This window comes from Salarias fasciatus (genome assembly GCF_902148845.1).
Source record: "Salarias fasciatus chromosome 7 unlocalized genomic scaffold, fSalaFa1.1 super_scaffold_4, whole genome shotgun sequence".
In the NCBI taxonomy this organism is placed as follows: Eukaryota; Metazoa; Chordata; class Actinopteri; order Blenniiformes; family Blenniidae; genus Salarias; species Salarias fasciatus.
The window spans coordinates 17,865,586-17,892,966 of NW_021941229.1; the positions used below are offsets into that span (position 1 = coordinate 17,865,586).

Below are 27,381 nucleotides of genomic sequence, written 5' to 3' on the forward strand. Positions count from 1 at the left end.
ATGCTAGAGAGGGAAAGATCGCTCACTTAATGTTCTAATATATGCTGTTAGGTTTAAATACTTACTTTAGAAACAATTACTAAGTTGATCTGAAATCAGGCTTAGTTATTCAAGTGCAGCACTTCTTCTTCAACAGGAATAGTAATTCTATTTATTTTTTCGTAAATGTAGAAACAGGCACTGAGGAAACCCTTATAAGATTTCTGAGTTAGTTATTTTCCAACAACAGGGCCTGGATATCTGTTGGCATTCTGCCATCTAGTGGCCAAAAGAAGTTTCACGTTTTATGTTAGTAAAAGATTTATCAACTCTACATACTGAAAAAATCTAAAGCCAAATCTCTTCCACATTCATTTTTAACTCTCAAGTAAACAAAACAATTGTTGCCAAGATACATATTAAAAATGTTTAAGAGGTGACGAACTGGTTTTGAAATCTTGAGTGTTTGGATGCCACGAATTCACACGCACGCAAACAAAACAAATGAAGTGTCAAACTTTATTGTCAGATCAACACAAAGCACAGCATTAAAATATTTCAATACTGTAATGACATCCACTCACTGTCTGAAAAGAGTGAACAAAAAAAAAAGATGCAATCAAGCACTTTTGGTTTAACATCATGCTCAGAATTGAAGTCAGCCGTACTACTTTGTTTGATCACGAAAAAGATTTCCCCTTTTAAATGACGAACCATCACTGCCAGGAAGTTAAAACTTTATCCATGCCAAAGCCCAAGCAGACGCAGGTGAGCGGCGATCGACAGAACCTGGAGTTAAGTGATACTGAACAATGAACTCGATTATTCCATTAAGTGGTCAACAGAGTGTTTCGGATGAGTTGTTAGTTAAGCAGCCTGCGTTGAAGCAGAGGAGCACCAGGTCCTCGGACAGGACGCTGGAGAGATCAGCCCGGGCGGGAGGGAGGGACGGGAGAGGCAACAGACGGGAGGAGGGGAAAGGGGGGAGGGGGGGCTGATTTCGAGGCTTTGTGTTCATTTCTTCTTGGGTTTGGCCTCCAGGGGTTGGCCAATATCCTTCCCACGCAGTTTCAGCCCTGTGTGAAAACACACGTGAAAACACACGTGAATCCACATTCAGCTCTTTTAAATTGGTCATTTATCGGAGGAGAAACGGGGAACCGGTCTTCTCACCAATCGCTCTCTCAATTTTCCCCATGACCTGGTTGTTGGGAATCGCTCGGCCACACTCGTAGTCAGCAATGATTTGAGGCTTCTCATTAATTTTCTGCAGGAAAGGGGTCGACATAACACAACACACAATGACACAATTTATCATTTTGTTTCAATGATCGATCATGAAAACTTACTGTAGCTACAACACGGAATGAAAAAACCAACACCGAGAGTGGCTGAACTGAATGAAATAAAGACCTATTTAAAGAGCAGCAAATAATATGCAGGGAAATGTTTTACAATTATTAGAGTTAAATGGTTCACCCTCAACAAAAATATCATGTACTATAAGAGTTAATGGCAACGATTGCCCAGTTAGACTTTAATGATATATTTAAGCCGATTATTTCTGTTAATCCATTTTTAATTCAACAATTCGGATTACTCTGTAAACATCTTTGATATTCTCAATGAAGGAACACAGTTAGAAAATAAGGCAAACGTTTGAATAAAACTCGGGAATGGATTTTCCTAAATTGATGATTGAAGGAGTCAGAAACAGAGTCAACAAATCCCTGATTTCACGAATTCCTCTCCTCAGGTTTCTTAAACTAGACAATATTTTAACAAACCAGAGTCTCACTGCTGAAGTGCTACAGTCCGTGTACTCACAGTGGCCAGGTCTTTCTGGGTGAGGCCTTTCTCCTGTCTGCCTTGCTGGATGACCTTGCCGACCTCCAGGGGAACCCTCTCGTGATGAAGCTCCTCCGTCTCTCGGTCCAGTTTGGCGGTATTTTTTGTCACCACATGTTGCTTGTTCTGCCCCGCAGACCCTGCGTGACAAACAGTGAACATTAGTCTTATATTTGTAACAATACTGCAGTTACTTTCAGTTCATATTATGTGGCATGGAATACAACACGGTCTTTACAAAAGATGACATAACAGCCATAAGTTTACATTTCTTGGTTGTCTCGACGTCTTCTCCACGTCTCTGTGCAGCAGTGATAGCCTGGGAAAGAGAAGGACACAAACACATCAATAAAAATACAAAAAACACAGACAACGCCCAGTTTTATTAACAGTGAATTACATTATGACCTGGTTTGTCACACCCTGACCAGCTCTTGGCTCTATATTACAAGTAACATGTGTTAATAAGTAACCAGTCCACTTATCTCAGACTGTAGACAAAGTTAAATAAAGATCACAAACAGACTCTCAGGCTAACCATGACACATTCACAGCTGGTTACACTGTCACCTTTAATGTAATGACTACGCTTGTTTCAGACATTTCTCAGATTATTTCCCCTTAAAAATAAGATCTGGCCGTTGTAATTTACAGTGAAAATCAGAACTTTTCAGTACAGAACGGGAGTTTGTCAGGATAATGAGCTATGTGCGTTTAAAACCGGATTTCAAGGTGTGTACCTGCAGCCACAACAATATTAAAAGCCACTCTGACGAAACATGATGAAATCTCCTCCCTGCGTTACACAAACACAGTCTACCTGATCAATAATAACAATAATCTATGTTGTATTTATTTAAATTGTTCAAAACTTCCACTCTGGAAGGAAATTCAGGACATTTAAATATGTTTACTTTGGCTTTTAAATAGAAAGCACTGGCCACATTTGTTTATGACGTCTTCCTTGTAGGCTGACAAATCAAGCACTTTCACATTTACCCAGGATATCCTGGTATACCGATATCCTGCTCAAACAAAACTAAACTGATCTGAGTGCTAAAAGCAAAACTGGCCTTGAAAAACGAAGCTAAAGACAACTATCAGTTCCTTAGCTTAGCTAGCTAGTGCTAGCTCGTTTGTTTGGATACAAAGTGATTCAACCGTTTCCTTAGCGAGATGTTATTTGCCAAAAAAAATTTGATATCCGAGTTGAAATACTGAAAACGATATAACCGATACGTAACATCTAAAAATACAGACGACGCTGTTTAGTTATGGCTGTGTGTGTCATGGAAGTTGATAGCAAAGGGACGCGTCTAACACCTCCGTAAATGTCGAATATACATGATTTAATGACATCAAAATGCCACCACGGAGCTCAGAGGACATCGAGGAGATATATTCTCAGTTCGGGACGGGTGTGGAGCGGAGGTAAAGTGTTTGGTCCGCAGAACTGACCTGCTTGGATTTGGCCTGGGCAGCAGTCGGCCCCTTCTTCCTCAACACAGTGACGGTGTCCCAGTCGCTCTCTGCCATGGTTCCAGGGCTTCGCAGGAATATACCCGTAAACGCTTATAAAGACAATATAAAAATAAGTAGCAGTCGAGTGTGTTTAGGAGAGGCTCCTTTTAGGGGAGGTCGGTGCTACTTCACTGAATCGCACGCTCCTTCCACTAGTATCATCCACGCGTTCTGACCGAGCTTTATTTACACCGTCGTGCTGGACATGAGGACAGCAGCAGCGCCCTCTGCTGGTGTAGCGGTGAGGTGCGTCCGCAGCGCCCTCTGCTGGTCCAGCACCGTGACCCACATCCACTTTGGAAATGCTTCGGAACACTGCACGTGTAATTCAGGTTAACTATGAATATAACTTAAGAATATATTAGTATGGAAGATGGATGGGTGGAAAAGGGAAATGGTGTTTATTTTGTTGAAAAACACAAAATCTAAAAGCTTTGATATTTCATTATCATGTACCTACATAAGTGAAAAAGGAATGAATAGATTAATCTTCATACTACACACAAAGACAGAACTGACGAGGTTGGATGGATACACTTTAATTAAAAATCCCACCACAGTCCAACATCACAAGATGTGCCGAGACAAAATACAGAAATTTCCATATAAATTCTACTGTGAAAATATGTAAAGAAAGGAAAAAGAAAAACTAAACGCTCACAATACTTGTACTTATTCTCCATTTCTCTGGCGCTTCAGTCAAAATGTGACAGTTTCCAGCGTCACCAGTTACAGGACATTTCAGAGGCAGCGTCACTGTTGCGTCGAGTGCGGATGGGGGACCAGGCCACCTCAGACAGGGCGTCGTCTGCCGGGTGAAGACGTCCCCAGCGGTAGCTGTGCTTAGAAGACTGTTTTCCCGTCCACGCTCGAGGTTTTGGATTCATCTAGTAACAAGAAGAGAATAAAATTTGTAAAAATTTAGCAACCATACCATCAGTGTTCATTTTGCCTTCTAGTTTGCTACCTGAACAAAAACAGAGGTGTTCATGTGAAGCGTCTCCACTCGCTCAGACAGGTGATTCAACCACTCCAGGTGGTCGCTGATGGACTGACTTAAATCACTGTTGCTCTGTATTACAATAAAAACAACAACAAAAAAGAAAGCAGACACTCTCAATTAAAATGACTTGTGATGGTTTAGGTCTTCACTCTCATGGCAGTGATTGTGATGACTGTACCCCAGACAGGTTGTCCCTCAGTTCAACAGCAGCCAGGCGAACGTGTTCCAGTTTGTCGATCTGCTCTTTCAGCCGGTCGTCCAGCTCCTGCATGATCATCAGGCCTTCATCCGGCCTCACACGGCTCTTCGAGGCCATCCTGGCTCACAGAAACAGACCAGCTGAGCAAAGCATGAGAGTGTGTGTGTGTTGGTGATGTGGAAAATTTCACTGAATTTAAACACAAACCACAAGAGGGAGACACAGCTCTTTGTAACTGTGCTTCTTTTAGGGTTTCTTTGCAGAACGAAGGATGACAATGACAATAATAATCCTAATCTGGCTCACAGATTACAGATTCTCAACATTATAAAGATGAAGGATTTGTAAATGGATATGACCAGAACATGTAACAGAAATCATCTTCGTTCATCATGCTGTTTGAAGCAGGTAATGTTCTTTCATCAAATCCATCATGTTGCTGCCAGGTGATGATCTGAATAGCTTGTGTGTTTGTGCTGAATAAAGTGGTCACAGAGTGAAGGAATATTCTGATCAGATGTAATTCTGTGACTTATTAACAAGTGATTATTATTCTCACCTGTCAGATGACCCTGTGATGCTGATAACATATTCCCAATGAAACGGAAACATTAACATATACATTGCCTTGTGTTCTTGCTAAAAAAAAAAAAAAAACACATGAAAAAGATAACGGCACCTTATTAAAATATCCTACATAGTAAAAAAAGTCATGACTAAAAGGAGCTAGTTTTGAGACAAATGGCAGCCATGTTTTTTCCTCTTCTATTTTACCACTTTTTGGCTGAAAAGTCTTCCCGTCTGTTTTAAAACCAACAATGTAGCTTAATCGACAGAATGAAGCTCTGAGTTATCAGAGGTTCATTACTTTTATGAACTCTTTAGGCTTTAATTCGGTTTGACATCAGAGAAACATCTTTACTTCTCGGATGCTTTAATGTCTGCAGAGTCTGGAGAGCATAACTGTGAAAAGTTCCAGGCAAAAAGCGGAGTTACCTTGTTTATCCGAGCTGGAAAACACACAAAAACACTCGGCCGCTCGCTTGGTCCGGTTGTCGAGAGTGAAACGAAGCCAGGAAGAGAGAAAAACTCTGCTCCGTTCAGCCTCCGCTGAGACTCTGCTCCAACTCGCCTCTTTGTCCAGAAAACATCTGAGGAATGTGGCGCTGTGACGTCACGGTGACCGACAGGTGGTCGCGCGGCGGTCTTCATGTAAACAAAGCTCACCAACAGACTTTAATATGATGCTGATCGATCGATTCGTTTTAAACAACACGAAATGTTCAAAAGAAAAATACCGGCACTATTAATTGCTCAAGTATAAACCTGCCCGATTGATAGATTTGTGATCATTGCGTGCCAATTTGCATTTGTCAAATGCGCAGCGCGATTGACAGATCTTTGCAAAAATTAATGATTCGTCGTTTGCGCAGCCCAATCAGCAGATTGCGCAATTTGCCCAAAAATGCTTTGTATATGAGAACAATAACATCCTAATTTAGGGAGATGCCAGATCATGGACAGGTCTATAATATAAATATGAATGATGGCAGGATACACTGAATCACACACACAATTTTGGGTCACTGATTAACCTGATGCATATTCTTGAACTGTGGGAGGAAACCAGAGCATCTGGAGAGTGAAAAAATTAACTACCAAACACACTCACACAGAGAGCAGTGATGATTCTCAAAAATGTGGGCGTCATTAGCTCATTCTTAATTTCTTTGTAGGGGCAATGCAGCAGCAGTCAAATTACACATAGTCGATGCTGCATGGTAACAGGCCCATTTCTGGAGATGTTAAAAAAAATTTTTACAATGAGGAGATACCTTAAAGAGGAAAGAAAATACTCGGGCTTCATGAAGAGCTAGTGCAAAAATGCACATGTGATGAAAATACTTCAATTTCAAGGTGAAATACAAAGTTAAAACAAAGGTAAAACACAAAGTTACCGTTAACATCTTGAGCATCAATGCTTCACTCATGTCAAAGAAAAGTGTTTGTTTATTCCAGTTCCACAGAAAAATCACAGAAAAAAAGTTTGGGAGAGAGAGAGAGAAAAAAAAAATAGTCGACACCTTTTTCAAGTTGCTCAATCAGTTTTATTCAGGAGAAGAGAAAATATTACTCAAGAAAAACAAAAAAAAATCAGAAAGCTTCTGTCAGAAGCAGCACTCCAACAAATCATTTCTCTCAATGATCCTTCATTTCCGACCCTTTCACTTCGAGTTTAGACTAAAACTGATTCGTTGAGATACTAACTTAAATCCAAATAAATAGAATATTTTCTCATTTTTAGTCGATATTTGTAATAAATCACAGCCAGTCAGTAACTGCCAACACCGCAACTCCATACGACAGACATACAACCCACACCGCCAGTAAACATGGCAGAGCAGCCCCCCCCCACACCAGGCATTATGAATATACAATATGTTACACAGGTACAGTATATACACACCACCTCTTGTACAGTAGAGACAATAAATGCTTTCTCCTTCCCATTTGCATTGAACATAACATATTTAACAGTGAATCACAAAGCGTGGAAAATCACTTCATCCACATTGTTATTATTTGTTATCTTACAAGCCCCAAAATCAAAACTAAAAGGGTTTTAATCGATTACCTCTTGCTCTGACCACTTCCTGAAAAAAATTCAATTTAATCTATAGCAAGTCCAAAAGAAACCCAATTTCAGATTAAGGAACAAGACGCAAGGAAGTAAAAATTCAGAATGATGGTGCAAATTTAATAAAAGAAAAACACTTATTACTACTAAAGTGGTGCAATTCAGGAAAGATGCTCACCTGACCTTTAAATAACACCAACAACATATGGCAATGATGTTTCATAGTGTAATTTTCTTACGTAGAGTATGTGTAAGATACAAAACTCTGCACAGTTGCTTCCCGTCCTGTTACTCTATGAGGCAAAAATTCATCTGCAGCATTTTGAGGATCATAAAGTTGATGATATAAGCCCACTGCTTTCCTTAAGTAACGCTGTATTAACTTTCTCACCCTGCAAATTGTAATTTGCACAGAAACTGAAGGTTTGTGTCGAGAGTTGATCTAAAAAGGAAGAACAAGCGAATGCAGCTTTTGTCTGGGATGTGAAAATCAAAACTATGTTGAAAAAGTCACTCTTACTTAGATTTACTTTTGAGCTCTCCTGTAAAGTCAGATGCTGGCGTCGGCCAAGGATCCCCTCCCCAACACATGTTGAATGCCCAGAAATGACTTGATCAAGCATCACGGAATATGACTCATTTTGTTAAATGCTGATGTTTGATAACCTGATTGGTCCCTAACCTTTGGAAAGAAATGAATTAACTCATTAATTTCACTTCCTGTTTATATTTACACTGCAACCAAACTCCCGGTGCAACAAACGCAGCTAAGTTCACTTGAATCCTCAGCAGAAATATAAAGCTTCATTGGATCCCCGCTTTATTTTTTTGCCTCCACAAGAAGCGAGGAGGCTCTGAGCGATGGAAGCGTCTCTGTCCAACCAGCGTGAGAGGACAGAGCGACAACAAGAAGCTTTGTACAGGTTTAGTGCAATACTACTTATATAATCTGATAAAACTCTACAAAAAAGAAAAAAAAAAAAATCATCCAACAGATGCAATTTTGGCTAAATAAGAAAGATTTCGGTTCCACACGCACCACATACACTCACACAGTCCAGTTGTTGAAGATGTGCAGGAATTCATCTCTGATATGCAGGACTACAAGTAAACATAACAGAAAAACAGGAGGCTCTTATTAATAGTGCTATTCTGCTCAGAAACTAAATCTTTGTTCATACTTATCACATTTGACCCGGCTGTGATCGAAGTTAGTGCAGTTTAAGTATGACGGCAAAATCCACCAGAGTAAGAGCTCCTGAACCAGCAATGACTTTTGGTTGTATATGCATGACTGCAGGATGGACTGAAGACCCTTTAAAAAAGACCAAAAAACATCACCAGGAAATCACTGGAAAACAGCAGATATTATTTGCTTTTGTTATTAAAAGAGAAATGTTGCATCTCCTGGATTCTATAAGCCATTCTGCTTTCTTAGCTAGAAAATGAAAAAAGAACAAAAAAACAAAAACAAATGAGAAATCACTTAGATAGTCCCACAAGCACATTTAACCCAAAGTTTATCAGCATCCGTCTCTTATTCAATTGAAATGCAACTCCCCTCATGTTTTTAACTAGGAAATTGCACTCCAAGTGTGAAAACAGCCTTAAACACTTAAAATCACAGGAGTTCAGTGGAAGAAGTTCTGCTGAAGACTAAGAGAAAGTAAGTTATGTGTCACACGTGAACTGAGTCTGTAAAAGGAAATGGCCAAATGCCCCGAAGCACCAGAAAACACAAAATCTGAGAAAGACAATTTATGAGTAGACATCGAGACAAAAATGACTTCTCCCAAAACCGTATGTCTTACTCATGGAGAAGATAAAGTGGGACACTATGAAGACAGAAAATGAGAGCAGCAGGACTCAGCAAAGCACCTCCATCTCATTTATCTGAATGACAAGGAGGAGAACGTTTCCAAATAAAATCTGTAACCTGGACTGGCTATGTTCTACGATTTGACTCAGTGTCACATCGTGACAGAAAAAAAAAAAAAAAAAAAAAAAAAGAATAAGAAAAGGAACGGTATCAGCAACATCTGCTTCTGTCTTCCTGAACTCAGTTGAGAAACTAAACGAGTTGCCAACTTGAAACCAGAGCAGCAGCGACTGTTTCAAAAGCTATTATGTGCGCTCATTTCTTTCACTGACTTAGCCTGACCCTCGTTATTTTTTCTGTATTTTAAATTAAACCACTTCATCCCACATCCTCCAACTGCAACCTTCTCTTCACATTAAACACGGGCAAACACTTGGGTTATTACATTCAACTGCGATGCTCTATTTTGGCATGTGCTACAGTGAAACAAAACCAAGATCTGCACTCGAATGAAGTTGCACATGAACAAGTTGCTCTTTTTCTTTCTTTTTTACAGTTATGTAAAGAACTCAATCAGTGAAGGGAGAGATAATGAAGCTCCCTTTATTGCACATATGTGTGAGACGGGAATTTAAAATTGCAGGAAGGAGAATAATCGCATCTCTTTTAGGAATACTGATCATCTCGTCTCTGGGAAGGGCATCACAAATAAAAAAGACAAATCCTCTTTCATTTCAAGAGCGGGCAAGAAAGTGCTGACAAACACAACAAACGGGGGGTTTAAATGCAGCTGGATGAAGATGTGACCAACTGTGCGCGGTGTCAGATTTTTCAGTGTTTGTGAATGTGATCAAATAAGCTACAAGTAAACTGTGGGGAGGGACTCGACATTCCCCAGACTTCAAGACTTGTCCGATATCTCACACACTCACGGGCATACACACACCTGCCTAGCCTCACACCACCAGGATCTTGACTTCATCCTGTTCGTCAGGCCGATAAAAGAAGGGGATGCAGGGGTTCTCCCCGAGGAAGGGCGGCGGGCGAGGAGCCCCCTGCGGGTTCTGGATCTCGTGGAGCAGCTGCATGATCTGCTGAGCTGTGGCGTCTTCTTTGGGTGCCAGCGGTTTGGAATCAGTCTGAACGGAGCCGAGCAAATGAGGCTGGGGTGAGGTGGCCTCCAGGTCGGTGGTGGGCTCTGACAGCGGGATGACCTCCATGGCTTCTGCTCCAAAGAGACGATCATTATAAAGATCATCAAGTCAACCAAACATTTTTACATTGCCTGCTGGCTTTAATCTGCGCCTGTGTGTACCTGCTCCACTGACTGCATCCAGCTCTGGGTGTGTGTGCGCCCGGTGGTCCGTGTGAGTGTGCTCCTCCCCGACAGGAAGCAGGTCTGGGTTCGCGGTGCTCACGCCGGCCACGGCTCCGTTGTAACGGTTGTACCAGTCGTTCCTCTCAGCCACCAGCCTCATGACGAGATCCTGCAGCTCCGCCAGCTTCGCCTGATCGACAGTGGAAACAGTGACGGGGTTGCACGCAGAAACTATGCTGATTTAAAGTCCTCTTTAAGGCGAGAGCTCAGCACTTCCTTTTCTGAAAAAACATCTTTCATCTCTTAGTTGTTTTCAAGAAGTATGAGCTGCAGCCTTGAGAAATAGCTGCAAACTGAGCGTCTTTATTCTCTTTCCTTCCACTCTATTCTCCCATTTCTTTTCAGCAAATGTCTACGTTGTCATGGGCACTCTCTCTTTCTTTTCCCTCCCAACAGAAAACTACTCTTCTTAGACAGAACAGGACTCATGAACCTGGCAACAAAAGAAACGACAGCAGAGGCTGTTAACGGTCTCGCTGTCAATCTGAAGCTTTATTATATCAACGATAGAAAGGCTCAAACACGGAGAGAGAGGGCTGATGGGAGCTGGTTTCATGTCAAAACCCATTATGTGGACAAAGGCTGAAAGTTATTCACTGCTTCAAATTCAGTACGTATAAAGTGTCCAACGATACCTTCATCTCCTCCTTATCCTGGGCCAGCATGCTGATGTATTGCTCTTTTTCTTGGTGCTTCTGTTTCATGATGGCCCGCTGGCTCTGGTATAGAGCGATATATTCTCCTGGAAAAACAGAAAAAAATAATGTGCATGATTATTAGGTGTATTTAAATACAAAATACAACCAAAATAAAAGTTCCATGTTGCTCAGTCTCACCTATAGTGTCAGTCTCTCCGGACAGCTGGATGCAGCGGTGCTCCAGTTCCTCCACCCTCTCCTTCAGGTCAGCCTTCTCCTGCATGAGGGTGGTGAAACGCTGCTGGAGCTTCTCCATCGCGGCTTGGAGAGCCTGATGAACCTCCACCGGCACGCCTCCATCTGGTCCACAGACAGCAGCAATAAGGGTTCACACAAACTGCTCTTAACATTTGGAATGTGAAATGTGACAGACTTGAAATAATTTTCCTCACCTGAATGCTCATGACTGTGATCACAGTGGTTATGTTGGTCATGACGGTGGTCGTGGTCGTGATCGTGGCCATGGTCGTGATCATGGTCATGGTCGTGATCGTGGCCATGGTCGTGATCATGGTCATGGTCATGGTCGTGGCTGTGTCCGTGGCCGTGAACAGGCTTGAAGCTGTGGTGTTGCTGCTCAGCACTGAGGGCCACAGCCGCCTGGTGCCGGGCTGCCAAGTGAAGCCTGTGCTCCTCCTCCAGCTGCCTTCGGGCCTCGTCTCTCTCGGCCTCCAGCTGAGACAGCGCTCCACGGATAAATTCCTCCTGCGAATGTTTGATGCCGTTCAGTGATGTGAATGAAAAATGGGAATAAATCCTTCCGTCCTGGTTCAGCACATCTCACCATCTCCTTTGGACTCTCAAAGTCATCTGGGATCACGATAGAAGTCGACTTCTGTGGACTCTCTTGCAGAGACTGGCTTTCTACTCCATCACCTACAAGACATTAATGACTCCATGTTCAACTTCCTCAATGAATAACGAACTGGAAGATGACATTTCCACATTTACGGTCAGACTGCAGCAGTCCCCGCCTGTGTGTAGTGTGCAAAAGAATATCTGCATTTCAAGGTTATAAACTGCTGCTCTTCCTTTACTTTGTCTTCGAGTGGCACAGATTTGAGAGTGCTGATGCAGCAGCTCTGCTTTTCGAGCTTGTGAGGCACTTTACATCAATGATACTATGTCACCGTTTGCTGGGAGCGACTCCTCTTTTCAGTTTCTAAGCCTTTGATTTATTTTAAAGCAGAATCAAGAAAAACCACAAAGCCTGAAAAACTTTCTTTTGGAAAAACAAAAAAACAAAGTGAAGGAGGGCACAAAGGCAAATAGGAAATGTTTTGACAGCGACCGTGAACGAACACAGGGGTAAACACGACCGATGTTTGAGTAAAACAAAAAATCACCCTGGTCTCTGGAGGACGTCATGAGAGCTGAGCCGCTGAGCAGCTCCTTCACTTCAGCCTTTAGCTTCTCATTGTCTTTGACCAGATGATCCAAGTACTCCTGCAGGAGAAGTTAAAGAAATTAATGAAGCTCTACAGTTGAGCTAACCAACACAAAATCAGCCACTGACCACCGCTCTGTAAACACTACAACAAAACAGCCCCAAATTCTTTTGATATCAGAGACAATACGTCACGTGGAGAAGCTTTAAAGTTTAAAATGCAGACCTGGGCCTGTTTGAGCTGATTGTGACTGATCTCCAGCTGCGCTCGGCCGTGGCTTTCATCGTGCTGCAGCCGGTCCATGAGCTGGCTCTGCTGCAGATACTGCTGATGGAGCTGTTCCCTCTCTGAGGCCAGGGCCTGGTAGCCAGCACAGTACTGCTGCAGGTGGGCCACAACCTGATCCCTCTGCTCCATCAGACCCTGGTACTCCTTGGATTTCAGCTCCAGCTGGAGGAAACAAGACGCAAAGTCAAAAAGATGCTGTCAATAGTTGACCGTTTTAAATGTCACTTCTCTTTTGAATTTTCTTGTCAATGTAAGTATTAAAACAATGAGCTGTGCGTCACTTCGTTGTAAGGTGGATCGTAAAACCAGCATGGATCCTGCAGACTTGCAGCTCTCACCTCTTCTTTGCGATTGTGTAGCTCCTCTTGCAATTCACCCATTCTGCGAGCCAGCTCTTTTTTCACATGCTGCTCTGACTGAATGGCAGTGGTCAGCTCCATGTTCTCATTAGTCTGTCGGGTTCAAAGAATAATAGGAATGTTTGGCTTCAATGGAAAGCCCTCGGAGGTAACACCGAGGTTATGAATGGATTTAAAAACAAGTTCAATGAAGCTATTCAACTAAGAACATTAAAGTTCTGCATGAGGATAAAGTCAAAGACAAATTGAAAAGTTAAGTATCAGAACGCTGGATGATTCCGATCTTGGAAACCGGCTGAGACAGAAAAAAAAAACATAACGATAACAGAAACAGAAAGAGATGAACGTGTATCATGCAACGACAGATGGACAGCGAGATTTATTAAGCCTCACCAGTTTGACGAAGCCGTTCTGCAGCTCGGCCAGCTGGTCCTTCAGCGTGCGGTTCTGAGTGAGAGCACGGCTGATGGTGGCCTTGTCCGACTGCACGTCCTCCAGCATGCGCCGGCGGTCCTCCTCCTCCTGGGCCTGGCTGTGAACCTGCTGCTCCAGATCCCCGAGACGCGCCTCCTGCTCGGCACACAGGCGGCTCAGCTGCTCGTTGTCTCTCAGCTGAGGGGGAACATTTCAGATGAGTAACTTAACGCATAACAAAGTTATTGTTGGGAACTGATCTTGCATATAAATGAGGAGTTCTCCTCTTATAGGGGAAATATAAAAGTAATACGTACTTGTGCCTGGTACTGAGCAGCAACAGCATCCTTCTCCTGCTGCAGGCTGTTGAAGGCCTCTTGCAGAGCGAGCTCACTCTCTGAGGGTCCTGATGGCTGAGGTTCTGCACCATCCAGAGCTTCCCTCTCCTGGGTCAGTAATGCTGGGGAAGAGGAATGACAGTTAACCTGTTAAACATACCAGACTACAGCAGCGGTTCCGTCTGCACAGGATCTGTTTTTTCATCCTGAGCTCAAAGCATCACACACTGACATCACTACCAATAAAACAGTAGAAGGAAAACCTACATAAAGAAATATAATTTAGTGCTAAAATACTGCTGTAGTAAAAACAAAGACCAGGGAAATGACTAGTTTTAAATGCTTAGTTGTTTTATAGCACTGATGACTATTTTCATAGTGCTAAACAAACACAGGAAGGTTACTGATGGATGGTGGAGCAGCCTGATTCACTTCTGATGTTGTTTTTTTCTTGTCAGTAACAAAAGAGCACACTGCTAATTATATAAACCAAAGCTATTGTTCACTATATACTCAGATAAAAATGATAGAGAATAAGGAATAAACACAGCAGGGTTGTTCGGGCCTCTCACCTGCAGCATTTTTTAGCTCTGCAATGCTGGCTTCCAGTTCTTCAACTCTGCTGATGTTTCTGTCCCGCTCCTCTGCAACCAACGATACCTTTGAAGATAAAAAAAAAATTCCCATTAATCACTCACTGAAAGTGGTTTGTTTAAAAAAAAGATACAGTGAAACATAATCTGTACATTTGTTCTGCTGTGGCAACATGAAACAAAAAAACAGAAACTCTTGTGTGCAGCAGCCTCTTTCTCTCTGTCTTCTTTTTTTTTGTGTAAAGATTTTCAACTGCTTTGTGTAAGATTTCTTTTCTTACATTTTTTTTCATAATTTGAGCCTGTCAGAACGAAGCAAGATGAGTATTTTGTGCGCTCCAGGAAGCGCTGCACTTGAAACTGCCTTGTGTTTGCACTGTGGGAGTGTCTGCAGGACTCTGGCTTCATTCTTTGAACTGTTTTATATGGTTTATTCATTTAAGTCTTTTGTACACAGATGAACAGCTTGTTCGTGTTTTAGAAAGATTACTGGCTCATATGAACGCTGACGTAGATGGTACTGTACAGGACTCCAGGTCTCCTGGTTTGGACCAGCAGAGTTCATAGGGACTTTGTGGTTTGAATGTTCTTCTTGAGAATGCATACATTTTCCTTCCGTCTGTTCTGTTATATTTGACTTAAATAGGGCTGGACGATATGGCCAAAAATTTTATCACGATATAGTTCATAATTTCGGTCGATACGATATAATTCCGATATCGATATAAATAATACAAAAACCTCAGAAAAACTGTTAAGAATCATGCACATAATGTACTACCTGTAAAACTAGAAATTATTTATCCAGGAAACTCCTCCAGTATAAAATTTTTAGAAATAAAAACTACAATAAATTAAATGTTTACCTTTTATTTAAGAAATATGAAATCACTGTCAAATATAAGTTTCACCTTTTTGAATATTTCAATATAAATAGCTTTAACTTTACACTTAAATACAGCTATGTTATTGTTATAGATTCAAACAAAGGTGCTTCAACCAGGAAGAAAAATAAAAGTGCTCAGAATTAAAGCAATAAACAGAAAAAAGAGTGAGCAACAACAAACAAATATTACTGGGACAGGGAATTGAACTAACTGCCATACACTCACCTTTTCAATATTAATAGTTTTAACTTTTAAACTACAACACAGTTTTTCTTATAGATTTAATGAAAGGTGCTTCAACCAGGAAGAAAAATAAAAGCACTCAGAATTACTAAGGTTAAGTACAGAATTACTTAAGGTTGTAGTGATTATGGGGACACTGCAGCAAATCCCTGTACTGCTTTTTTTTTGTGTTGTTTGTCTTCACTGTTGCAGCGTCTTGTAAATTGTAGACGGTACCTTAACCCCGCAGCACCACCGGCTGCTCGTAGAAATCAATATTGTTTCTGATACTTGACAGACACTTTTAATAAAAATGAGCTTGTAGCATGTAGTCCACCTTACAACAATGGGATGGAGGCGCCCTTTGTGTGTTACTGACGTTTTGTTAAAGAGTTATTGAGACCGACAGTCCGCATCTGCCAACATGCTGCTAACTTTACTGGACTGTTCAGTGAATGATATTCCTAATCCGTGGCCACGAATTAAAATTTCGTGCGCACGATTTATTATTTCACGGCCACAAATTAGCTTGTGGAAGCTTGTTCAGTGGCGTTTACATCACGAGTTCTCATTTTGGAGCTCAAACTTACTGCGGAGGAGCTTAGCTTGTAGCCTGAGCTGAGGACGGCCAGCTGTGTCTGCAGAGCACTGATCACTCTCTCGTCTCGCGGCGCTTTCTGCTCGGCTTGAATCAGCGGCGCCGTGAGTAGCAGTTAATGATTGTGAAATGCATACTGTAATGCACTATATCGAAAATTTGTTTAAAATTCATATCACCGTTATTGAATAAAAATATACCGCGGTATATTTTGCTATCGAAATTTTGTCCAGCCCTAGACTTAAATTTGAATTCAGTTTTAGCCCCGTGAAGGGCTGGTTGCTTGCCTCAGATAAACCCTGATTTTTTTTTCCTCATGTTGGCTTCATGGAGCCCAAACGTAGATGCAGCAGTGATGCATGGATGGATAGACGATCAATACTCGCTCAGCTGCTGACATACCTGTGTGAGCAGCTGTTCTGTTTTGTCTTTCCAAACGCGACCTTCTTCCTGGATCTGCTCTGCGTAACAATCTCTCTCTGTCTTCAGCTGGGCAATGGACTCCATCAGCTACAACAACACAAAACCAAAGGAGTAAATTATGATTAAGAAACATGGGTTTATGGTCAAGTGTTTATACATCAACTGATTGTAGCCTTGGAGTTATAGTGTGCATCCTTTGTGTTGTAAATCTAAAAATCTCAAACATGGAAGCTATCAGAATTGGAAGAACAGATTTATGACATCTCATGGTTCGTGATATAATGATAAATAACCTGTGAAAAGTCCACCTCTATGTCTGAGCCATCTAATTATCCTCACCAGAAACCACGTGAAACCATGTCCCGATTTACAGCACACGGATCATGGAACTAAAAGGAAGAGGCAGGCTTGTATTTACCTGGTGATTGTGTACCTCCAGCTGCTGCTTCTCTTCCAGCAGTAATTGCACCTGCTGGTTGGCACTGCTGGGATCTGACTGACTGGAGTACTGGAGGAAAATCAGAAACGCATAAACCTGAAGTAAAAGGCAGCTGGAGCATGGAAAACATTCAGTGGTTTAACAGAGACTTTTCTATGCAGCGGGGCTGCTGAGTTAGTCCACCACTCCAGGTTATTCTAGCAGTTTAAATATGTATGAGTTGTGAAATTGTTGATTTGCACACACCTGCTGTAACATGAGGTCAGCGAACTCGAGCCGCTTGCGGAGGTCTTCCACCTCCAGCCTCAACCCGCCGTTGTCCTGCGTGCTCAGTTTTAACTGCTCCGACAGCTCCGAGTTCTGCTGCCTCGACTCCTCGTTTAAATTACTGTGAACACAAAAATGCATATTTACTTCAGTCCGACAGGTAAAGAAAGATCTGCTCATCACCAGCTCTGAAATGTTCTGAAAGGCCTTGAGTGTGAAGCAACTTACTTTACTCTAAACACCTCCAGCCTCAGGCTGTCCCGCTCCTTCTCAAGCTCTTTGTTGTGCTGGGACAAAAAATGAAAACGTTCATTGGACGTAAAGACACTTTGTTAGTGTGGCAAAAACTAAAAAAAAGTAAGACCACAGATGTATTCAATCTTCTGAATGGCAATTTCTACTGACTGAATAAACTAAATTGCTCCTAAACTGCGTCAAAATCACTGATTTATCTGTGGATTCTGAATATGTGGGGAGATTGGAGCGAGGTCGGCTACCTTTTCAAATTGTTTCTGCTGTGTTGAGACAGAAGACAGAGTTCTTTCCAGTTCAGACACTCTCTGCTTTGCTGCCTGCAGACGGTTGTTGAGCTCTTCTGCATCAGCTACGCCCAAGTGCAGAAAGAGGAAGAACCACACACTGTTAAGCACCTACGATAGGGGTGAGCTGTTTCCAAGCTCATTAAAACACACACACAGACACACACACCTGTCTTCTGCCGCGCCGCCTGTTGTGTGTACTGTAGTGCTGTCTGTAGCTCGGATTTCTCTGATACCAGTATGCCAATCGTCTGGATATGAACCTTGGAGGACGAGAGACGAACAAGGAACACATTTAATTAAAACACTCGCTGATATAACCTCAATGAACCACAGTATGTAACTCTAAACGGAGTCGTTATGCTCTGTGCTGCAGCCTTTATACACTGTTAGTAACCAGGATAAAGGTTTTTAGGAAGTCGAGGTGACGTATTTTTAGGTAATACTGTTTTAAAGTTACACATCTCACTGCAGACTGACACTTATCAAATGCACCATCAACGCTGCAGCGTCATGCACTCAAGCAACGTCATTACAGGAAAAGCTAAACCACACACAAGAGGTGACGAAGCGTTTTTGGTTAATTATTTCTTTGTTGTAATGAAGCTTCTTTGCAATAAACATTTTATTTAATTTCATGTCATTGATTGATGTCTGCTCATCCCAAAAATTCATGTTTCCAGAAATGTGGCACCAGTTAAAATTGAAATAAACAGCCTACATGAAATTCACTGCCAAGAAGCATTGTTACATCAAATATGCATTGTAACAAAAACAAAGTTCCTTATCTTTTTTGTGCAATTAAGTGTTTTTCTTTTAAGACATCTCTTCAAAAAAAGTGTAAAATGCAACATCAGACATGTCCTCCGTCTGAGTTTAGAGAAACATTTACCTGCAACTGCTCCCGCATAGCCCCCTGCTCTTTTGAAAACCTCTGCTCAAATTCTTTCCGCTCCTGGAGGAAGTGAAGAAACAAGTTAAAAGAAATGACAATAAAAACCGAAATACCAGAACACCAGAAAAAAGGAAAAGGACAAAGGCTAACCTTTTGCAGCTGCTCTGTGAGCTCCTGAGATTGCTGTGCCTGCCAGACCAATAGAGTAAGAATTATGGTTTATTAAAAGGTGATGTTTCACTGGAATCCCAACATGAACATAACCAAAACCACAGAACAAAAGACATCATTTAAACTGCAGACTGGGAATTGACAGTGCAAACAATCGGAGAAGCAGTTCTTTTACATTCAACTTTTGTGGCTGTTTGAAACCTTCTGCTTATTGCAGTTAGTGTGGTGAACAGACTTGAAAAGGTATCGACACTAAAATTAGGCATTAAATTCAAGATTTTTCAAAGTGTGCGCTCACAAGGCTCCTTATTCTGAAGTGATACTTTGTGAAAATATATTTCAGTCACATTAAATGTGAAGTAAAACTATGAAAAACACACATGCTTACTCCAGGTGATGATTAGTCAGGATGGCATGCGGACATGCAGCGATGCAATAATTTATTTAATGGGGTGAGAAAAGGGTTTCTCCAGTCACACCAAGACGCACATACAGTGTGCAGACACACACAGCTTCTTACCAGCTGGTCTAGCTTGGTATTGAGCTGAGAGTTTGTTAGGTTGCTGGATTCCAGGGCGGCTGCCAGCTCCTGGTTCCGACTCTATCACGTGCACACATGCATCCGGGAAAAGGGGGGAAAAAAAATAATAATAAATGAATAAAGGAGAGAGGGATAAAGTGCAGTGGCAAAAACCAACAAAAGAAGACATGGGAGGAGGAGAAAAATTCAAATGTGAATAGTTATCATGGAGGCAAACAATAGCGCCGTTACAGGTGGCCCAAAATAACGTGGTTCCACAACAAAAGGTGAAGGAATAAAATATGTGACGGCTGCTGAGCCGGGCTGAGACGCAGAGGAGCCTTCAGGATCATTCAGTATCGTTGGCAAGATGTTCACAAGATCCACATGAACTCGTTCATCATATCTGTGACCCAGCGCTAAAAGGTTCCAAGCGCTATTTAACAAGTCTAATTAAAAGTCATCCTGCAGTGTGGCGATTGGGAGTACACACACACACAGTGCTGAAGGGCTTAAGAGGCATTTCAGTGCAAGTGTTGCTGCACCACTTTGACAAACCTATCCAGATAGTCCAATGCAAAAAACAGCAGATAGTGAGCTAACTAACCTGTAACAATGAGAAATCTACTTCTGTAAAGTATGCTGATACAGAGAACCTCCCATATTACATACTAGCAGTTATGGAAAACGATGACCTTATGCTGTGTCATATAATATAAGCAACAAGCAATTGAGGCACTCATGATATGAAGGACATGTCTCCAAATTCACATTTAAAACATGTCAGAAGATATAAGCTGTCCATCTTACCTCCAGGTCTCTGTCACTGACAGCAGGTGCGCTATCTCCATTCACGTAAGCAGCGGATGACTGGAACGACACAATGAGACCAACATTACTGAGATTCCGACCCAGAGAAGCGGTTTGGTGGCAGTACAGGCTACATGCAGACATCTTGGGGACATCAAAGTTTTGACGGTTAAATTCCCAGAGTGCAACCCTTCAAACTGTGTGACTTTCTTTGTTGCCACTCAAAGGTAATGATGGATGTAGCTTCACGTGGCAAAAAAAGCAAGCGTGCAAATAGTCCGAGGTTGATAAGAGTTTCAGATAAACTTGAAAAAATTATGACAAACACAAGGCACACTCAGTTTTTGCTGATAGTGCAAAACCTGACCAAGGCCAGAGAAGACTTATCAAGCTGGTTCAGAGTACCAGTTGAAGCTGTGTCATCATGCCTGAAGAAATGGAAACGACTTAAACCGCTTCCATCGCATTCCTGCCGAAAATAGGCGAAATACACTTTCGCTGAGAGTCCGCATCAGTGGGTGTTACTCATTGTTAAAAGCCTAACACTGTATGACACAAAATTGTGTGTGTGTGTGTGTGTGTGTGTGTGTGTGTGTGTGTGTGTGTGTGTGTGTGTGTGTGAGAGAGAGAGAGAGAGAGATAGACAGAAAGGTGACAGTGGTGGCAGAAGAGCTGTACCTCGGAGACCAGGCCATTTAGTTGTTGTGAGAGCTGTCGCAGGCTCTCTGTGGAAGAAAGCGGTCTGCAACACAAGACAAAGAAATACTCAATCAAAGCCCCCTAAATACTTTACGTTATCAGCAACTATGAGGCACCACTTAAAATAATTACTAGAGCAAAAGTACAACTATTCATTATGCTGGATTAAAAGTGAATACAGGTGTATTTACATTCATTTGGTGCATTAAAAAAAATGGTTTTGATCCAGTAAAACAGTTCTGCTACAGTTTTCATACTTAAAAAGTCAATCTTAAGATTTATATCCAGCTATAATATCACTTTTAAGGCTTTAGTTTGCAACATTGACAAGTTTGTAATATTCTGTGTCATGCGCGTTAACATGGTGGTCGCTACATTGCATGAAAAAAGTGTGAACGGACTGGAGTACTCGATCACATTAAATTCCACTGTGTGGCGGCTGGAAAATACATCAGTCATACAGAAGCCCACAAGCTTGGCATGCATATTTTGCAACAACACTCGAGTCACAGGAATTAATCTAAAACATAGGAACCAAAAATCTATGCCACGGTATTAGTGGGAAAAAAAGGATGTTTTACCGGTTCTCGTCCATTGAACTGTCATTGCCATTTGTGTCGGGGTAGTCCTGCTGGAAGAAGACGGAAAAAATGAAAGTGGAATAAAGTGAGTTAACCAAATGGATCAAGAAGAGAAAGAACTTTATTCGATGAAATGATTTCTCTTTATATTTGTTGTTTTTTATGAGACACACATTAGAAAAATTGCAGTGAATGTCAATGCACAGTAATTCTAAGAGGCATTAATTACACTAAAGTGCATTTTGTTGCTGTGTGGCAATGACTTGGCAGGGTTAAGAACGACAGCCACAAAAATATGCTCTGATGTGTTGTGCTTGAGAAAGGAACGAGGGTGAGACACACACCTGCAGGTCAGCGCTGTGACCAACAGACTCGGGGTTAGTAGCAGTGTTAGCGCTAGCAGGGTTAGACGCAGGTGAGGCGCGACCGGGCTCGCTGTTCAGCTCCTCCAGCTGCTGGGAGACTGAGGATCCCACAGCCTCCACTTCAGGGAAGGTCTGAGGCGACACATACACACAAACACACCATTCAGGAAAACACAAGCTCTGACTTGCAAATTTTGTATGTGTACACAAATAAGGATATTTTAAGTCAGAAGTCACCAAATTATTCCTAACAGTTAGTTATGTCACCTTAGTGTAATATATATGTGTGTAGAATTGATTGCACTCCAGTCTGTGGTCTTAACAGACATCGGTAATAAAAAAAAAACAATAGCAAAGACATTTCAGATGGTATTTTTGTATAAAAGCTTCTCTAAAAACAAAAAACTAAACTCATGCAACCTTTGTTGTGATGATGGAGAGATGCTTAAACTACCACACTGAAGGACTTAATTTATTTGTTTCAACTATGAAGCACAGCTTTAATAACAGACAAAATAAGTTTCCTGTCACCCTAAGTTTGAAAACTGATTTACAATAATCTGTGAAAACAACACAACTCTGCCACAATGGCATACAAGAAGCATTAAAAAAAAAAAAAGATAAACAAAAAGTCACACACACACACATTCTGTTTTTCATAATGCCTGCTTGACAGACTCATCCATGCAACGACTGAGATTGCAAAATGGCCACAACTCTATTTGGAGTAAGAAGACAAATCACTCAACCACATCGCCTGTAACTTTTAGACAAATTCAGAAGAGGAAAACAAAGAGCAAACTCCACATTTCTGAGCCATTAACACGGTCTTGCTTGAAACAGCACAGCCATTAGTTCTCGCCATGCTTTCTGGTCTATGTGGCAAAACAAATAAGTGCAACTGATGGAGAATGAGGAAGCAGGAAATAATATTAAATATCACAAGTGGATCTCCTACTTACAGCTGAGCAGTGCGGGGTGAGACAATGCAGGGAGGAATGAATTGAAGAGAGGCAGACAGAGAGAAACAGGCTCACCTGACAGTTGGCATAAGAAGGGAGGACTACTCCATTGCTTTGACTAAGTGCTTTCAGAATATTGTCAAACTACAGGAAAAGGAAACAAAGACAGAAAGAGATGTGAAAAAGGGGAGAACACAAACTACAACAGTGACAAGAGAGGTAAACAAACAGAAGCAGTCACTACAGCAAGGAATATAGGTGCAATAGGGAGAAAACAGGAAGGGTATCTAAGATCAGTGAAAATTATTAGAATCAAAATATCCTAATCTGAGACATGTAAAGAATGCATATGTCGTGTAATCATGAGCAGTGCAGCATGTGCCTAAATATTACTGAGTAGTTACAGTCAATGCTGCCAACGGAGTCCAACAGTAACAGGAGAAGAGAGAGAGAGAAACAGTGCACACGTAGGAAATTTAGAGACCAGGAAGCATGCATGCGCTGCAGAGAGCTAAAAAATCTATTTATCTGTGTGGTAATATTTGAAATAATTCAACATAATTTTCAGGTTAACAGCAAAATGAGCGGCACACTGGATCCATGTCAACAGAGAGAAGCAGGTGACAACGGTCACATGATTGAGTTTAATCACGAGTCAAATGCCAATGAGCAGACCCGCATTGAGTGAGAATATCCCATCTGAAAGCGGAGAACATGCCCTCACTTATTAAAGGGCTTTAAACAAACCCTCAATAAGTGACAGTACAGAAGAAGATGAGAGACGGCAAATAATGGGTAGTATAGAACTCACTGTCGCAGGTTGGCACATTACTTCTCCAAAAAAATTGCACTGGAAATGATTTCTATCTGACAAGTCTATTTATCAGTTTTGAGACTACAAAAAAAGAAGTAATGTTTATTGCTCCAGAGTTGGCTCAACCACAACAAACTCTTGTAAAAGAACACCTTCAGTTTCGGGAATTGTGAATGTAGTCATTCAAACGATCCCATCAAGCAAGCAGGCAGACTTCATTAGAAGGTATATTTCCTTTTGTCAGATTTGTTTCAGTCAAAATAAACCTTGGTGTGTTTGCTGTTCATGTGATCTATTTGTTAATCTAAACCCTGAGCCTGACCCTGAACTGTTTGGTGCAGGTGTATGGAACTTGAAGTCCAGCATGGTTGTGAGAGGCGTCCACAATAACCCCACAAGCACTGCATTCATGCATGTTCAGAGCACTATTGTAAGAGTTACATGTAGAATACGCAACACAACATTTGACCTGCATTACTTTTTTTGACGTGTTTGGGTCTGCTAGCAAAACTGAGAAATAAAATGCAGGTGTAGTGTTAACTAAAAAATGACAATTGTGTTCACTGCTTTGTATGGATGTTAAGAAACATGTCAGGCAGGATCTTTAGCTAAAGATGAATTCCTGTGATCACAGAAAGATGGCTTTTCTACATTTCTAGACTGCTTCAAACCCACGGGCCCCTGTCTTTCAAATCCCTGATGTCTAACATAACAGCAACAGAACAAAGCAGGCAGGTATTTATAGAGAAAGAACAAAAAAATAGAGATTGCTATTCATGACAGCCAAACTGAAAACCTATGAAGTTATATTTGTAGGTATTGCAGGCATTAAACGCTTTTCAGCATTTTGTTTATATAGATGATGCTCAACTGAAACTGCCAAACACAATTTAAAAAACACTCTTCAAGTTCACAATATCACTTAAGTTCTTGCAGCCACAGAAAACATCACATACTCAGATGACTTAAACATGACAGGCTCAAGGTTATATTTTTAACTACCAGTGTATGTTGGAAAACCTCTGCAGAGTGGAAAAAAATTACTTCATCCAACACAAGTGTTGTGGTCAGCAAACAAATCTATATTTCTTGCCCAGTGTTCTTCTGTATCTCAGCTAAACGTGACCATCTTCTGACAACAGGGTAGCAAAAATGTGTGAACAGCTACAGTTGTTGACATTCTGGCTGGATGTGTGTTGTATAAACAAGCAGGAAAACATTTGTCAACTTCATAAAGTCAGCTACTCAATAGGCAATATAATAATATAATATATGAGAGAAACACCTTTGCAATACAACCAAGTTTAACAAACGCAAACATAGTTTTCAAGATCAAATAGATCTGTTTCACAAAGTATGCTGTATCTTCAAAGAGTAGACACTTCGCCTCTTGGTAGCACCCAGTTCCAATCTAAAGCTTGCTGGTATTGTTAAAATGTTGAAGGAGTCACAAAAATGTATATTTCATTCACATAGCCCCTTGAATAAAGAAAATAAAGAAGCCCCCACAAATTCATGCAGCAGTACCAAAGTAGGATTCCTTTTAAAAAAAAAAAACTACATGGAAAGTCACTGGTTAACTTACATTATCTGGAGAGTTTCTGTCTGATGGTGGTGTATCCACTTGGTTTGGTCCTTTCACCTTCCTCTTCTTCTTGGCCCCCGCTCCACCTCCTCCTCCCTTTTCTCCTCCTCCACTAACAGGGGAGCTCTTCTGCTGAAACTCCTTCAGCTGAGCGGCACGTGAGAAAAACAAAACGGATAAAATGAACAAAGATGTAAACCAGAAACTAAAGACAACTGAAAAGTGGTCTAATTCACAGTGCAAAAATCATTTGGTTCACACATTCAGCAAGTCTCCAGAAATGGTCAAAACAACGAAACAACGGAAATGTAGTTTGAGATGGAGAAATACTAAATGATCCAGTTTCTCAGTTAGATTTGACATGGTGAAGAAGCTCAGGGCTGCTACATTAACCTGCTCGTTCAGCAGATTACTGTACTGATCTAGCAAATTGAAGCTGTTGACTTGTGTTTACCAAGGATCATCTGTGTATGCTCTATGACTGACAAATGCCTGAGCACGTTTGGGCATGGGGCCTGTGACAGCTGTCCATTGGGACCTTGGGGAATTGTATATTTAAAATAAACATGGAGCCACCATTTCTAGCACAGAGAGAGTGAATCACTATTATCACCAAGACCCCTCATTTCTGAACATTATATGAGAGAAAGAAACGCTGACGAGTCATCCTGAAGCTAGCATCTCCCAGCTGATGGGGCCATCCTTCCTGACTAGCTTAACAACACATCGAACCAAAGCACACAGCAGGACAGAGCTAGGGGGTGTCAGCTGTCAAAACAGCCCCCGTCTTCCTACCCTGCTAACTACTCTAGCTTGCTAGCGGCTTGTTTCATTTCAAATACGTTGTTTTAAGGTTAATTTTTTTGGTCTGAAACACTGAAGACAGAGCGAAAAGCTGACCTGCTGCTCTGCATGTTCTCCACATACACACGTAGCCAACTATTCATTAGCTGGTGAGCCCACTCGCTAGCGTTAACTTGCATCAGTTAGCACATTAGATATTGCTAATAAATGCACTAAATGTGAGAAAGACAGGTGAAGTCAACGAACTGTCGGGGCGCGTGAAGTTAATCACGGACTAACTAAATAATGTTGGATGCTATAAATTCCTCTCCAGACTAAAAATAGTCAACATAATCTGGGAAAGTTAATGCTATCAGTGGAGGCCCAGAAGACGCCACGGGCTCCCCTATGCGGAGAAGCCCCAGACAGGAACAAGACAGGCGGGACGAGCGGCAGCGCAGAGGTCGGACGACGTGTAATGACAACACCCAAGCTCCGTAAATACATTCATAACACAGGCACTAAAATACTCCACGAACACAAACTCATAGTCTAGAGGCAGGTTGGGCTCTTCTCGAGATAAAGAGTCAAATCAGTTAATAAATACTTTACCTTTTTCTTGGCCGCAGCGAGTTTTATTTGCCTACTCTGGTCGGCCATCCTGCTGCTGCTGCTCTGGTCAACCAGCCGCACCACGTCATCAGTCCGGTGCCAGCAGAGACTTCTGCCGACAGGGGGCGCTACAGCCATTTATTTATATTTGAATTAAACTGTATATTATTAATACCACCTGACTACAGCAAAACATTCCGAGTAAAAAAATGAAATATTATGCAGTACATTATAATGCATTCTAAAGAATACCAATATATTTTAATGTTTATAGTTACTGTAGTAGTATATTACAACAGTATTTATTATATATACAATTAACGGCCATTTGGATTGTTTCCCTACCCACCCAAAAATATTAGGATTCTTTCCCCTCAACCAGTTGGTCAATTTTCTGGCCTTGTTCCTTTTTCCCCTGTCTATGGCCACTGCAGGTAAAGGAAAGAAATTCTGTTCAGTTTTTCATTTTCTTCTGTCTTATCCCTGTGTTTCCTTGCTTTGAGCAATTTATTTTTCCCATTTCTCACATGTCATGTTTACACTTTATATCCTTTGACATTTCTGTGTCTGGTGTCTGTGTGAGTTGAGTCCTAATTCATTGAGTAACATTATTGTGTAATTGTCATTTTAATGGTTCTCTCATTTCTGGTCTCTCCTATTTGTTTTCTTCATTTTGTTTCGTCCTATATTTTTTATTTATATTTTTGTTTACCCCTTCCCATGAAACACATCAACTTCTGTAATTC

At 41.4% G+C, this 27,381-nt stretch overlaps 2 protein-coding genes across 8 annotated transcripts; both read right to left on the reverse strand.

The window, feature by feature from the left end:
- Positions 1-484: 484 nt before the first annotated feature.
- edf1 (endothelial differentiation-related factor 1) lies at positions 485-3,559 on the reverse strand. Its single transcript, XM_030085441.1, has 5 exons — positions 3,286-3,559; positions 2,095-2,146; positions 1,807-1,967; positions 1,153-1,246; positions 485-1,055 (listed from the first exon to the last, which is right to left on the reverse strand). Exons 1-5 carry the CDS (start codon positions 3,361-3,363, stop codon positions 994-996), a joined length of 447 nt encoding a protein of 148 aa, XP_029941301.1. The 5' UTR covers positions 3,364-3,559; the 3' UTR covers positions 485-993.
- Positions 3,560-8,012: 4,453 nt separating this feature from the next.
- Positions 8,013-26,708, reverse strand: golga2 (golgin A2). 7 transcript variants are annotated; one of them, XM_030084828.1, is made up of 28 exons: positions 26,636-26,708; positions 25,241-25,387; positions 22,917-22,985; positions 21,859-22,011; positions 21,515-21,561; positions 20,913-20,976; positions 20,235-20,294; positions 19,425-19,505; positions 18,884-18,922; positions 18,731-18,793; positions 18,008-18,101; positions 17,797-17,903; positions 17,528-17,586; positions 17,279-17,420; positions 17,012-17,101; positions 16,573-16,680; positions 14,443-14,530; positions 13,850-13,992; positions 13,512-13,730; positions 13,098-13,211; positions 12,697-12,921; positions 12,430-12,529; positions 11,868-11,959; positions 11,476-11,788; positions 11,222-11,383; positions 11,021-11,127; positions 10,323-10,515; positions 8,013-10,232 (listed from the first exon to the last, which is right to left on the reverse strand). In XM_030084828.1, exons 1-28 carry the CDS (start codon positions 26,681-26,683, stop codon positions 9,964-9,966), a joined length of 3,396 nt encoding a protein of 1,131 aa, XP_029940688.1. In that variant the 5' UTR covers positions 26,684-26,708; the 3' UTR covers positions 8,013-9,963. The 7 variants fall into 7 exon arrangements, with proteins under 7 accessions (XP_029940688.1, XP_029940687.1, XP_029940689.1 ...); XM_030084827.1 differs by having other exon boundaries at positions 21,515-21,564; XM_030084829.1 differs by lacking the exon at positions 22,917-22,985 and having other exon boundaries at positions 21,515-21,564.
- Positions 26,709-27,381: the final 673 nt, after the last annotated feature.

What these genes read in the sequence shown, in the direction of transcription:
- edf1 (XM_030085441.1), bottom strand. Translation starts at nt 3,363, where the DNA reads ATGGCAGAGAGCGACTGGGACACCGTCACTGTGTTGAGGAAGAAGGGG. An exon ending in CGTCGAGACAACCAAGAAAT is followed by an intron (nt 1,968 to 2,094) that starts GTAAACTTATGG and finishes TTTGTCACGCAG; the next exon opens with GGTCTGCGGGGCAGAACAAG. An exon ending in GAAAATTGAGAGAGCGATTG is followed by an intron (nt 1,056 to 1,152) that starts GTGAGAAGACCG and finishes GTTTTCACACAG; the next exon opens with GGCTGAAACTGCGTGGGAAG.
- golga2 (XM_030084827.1), bottom strand. Translation starts at nt 26,683, where the DNA reads ATGGCCGACCAGAGTAGGCAAATAAAACTCGCTGCGGCCAAGAAAAAG. An exon ending in GGCGGCGCGGCAGAAGACAG is followed by an intron (nt 17,904 to 18,007) that starts GTGTGTGTGTCT and finishes ACTTGGGCGTAG; the next exon opens with CTGATGCAGAAGAGCTCAAC. An exon ending in TCACAGTCATGAGCATTCAG is followed by an intron (nt 11,384 to 11,475) that starts GTGAGGAAAATT and finishes TCTGTGGACCAG; the next exon opens with ATGGAGGCGTGCCGGTGGAG.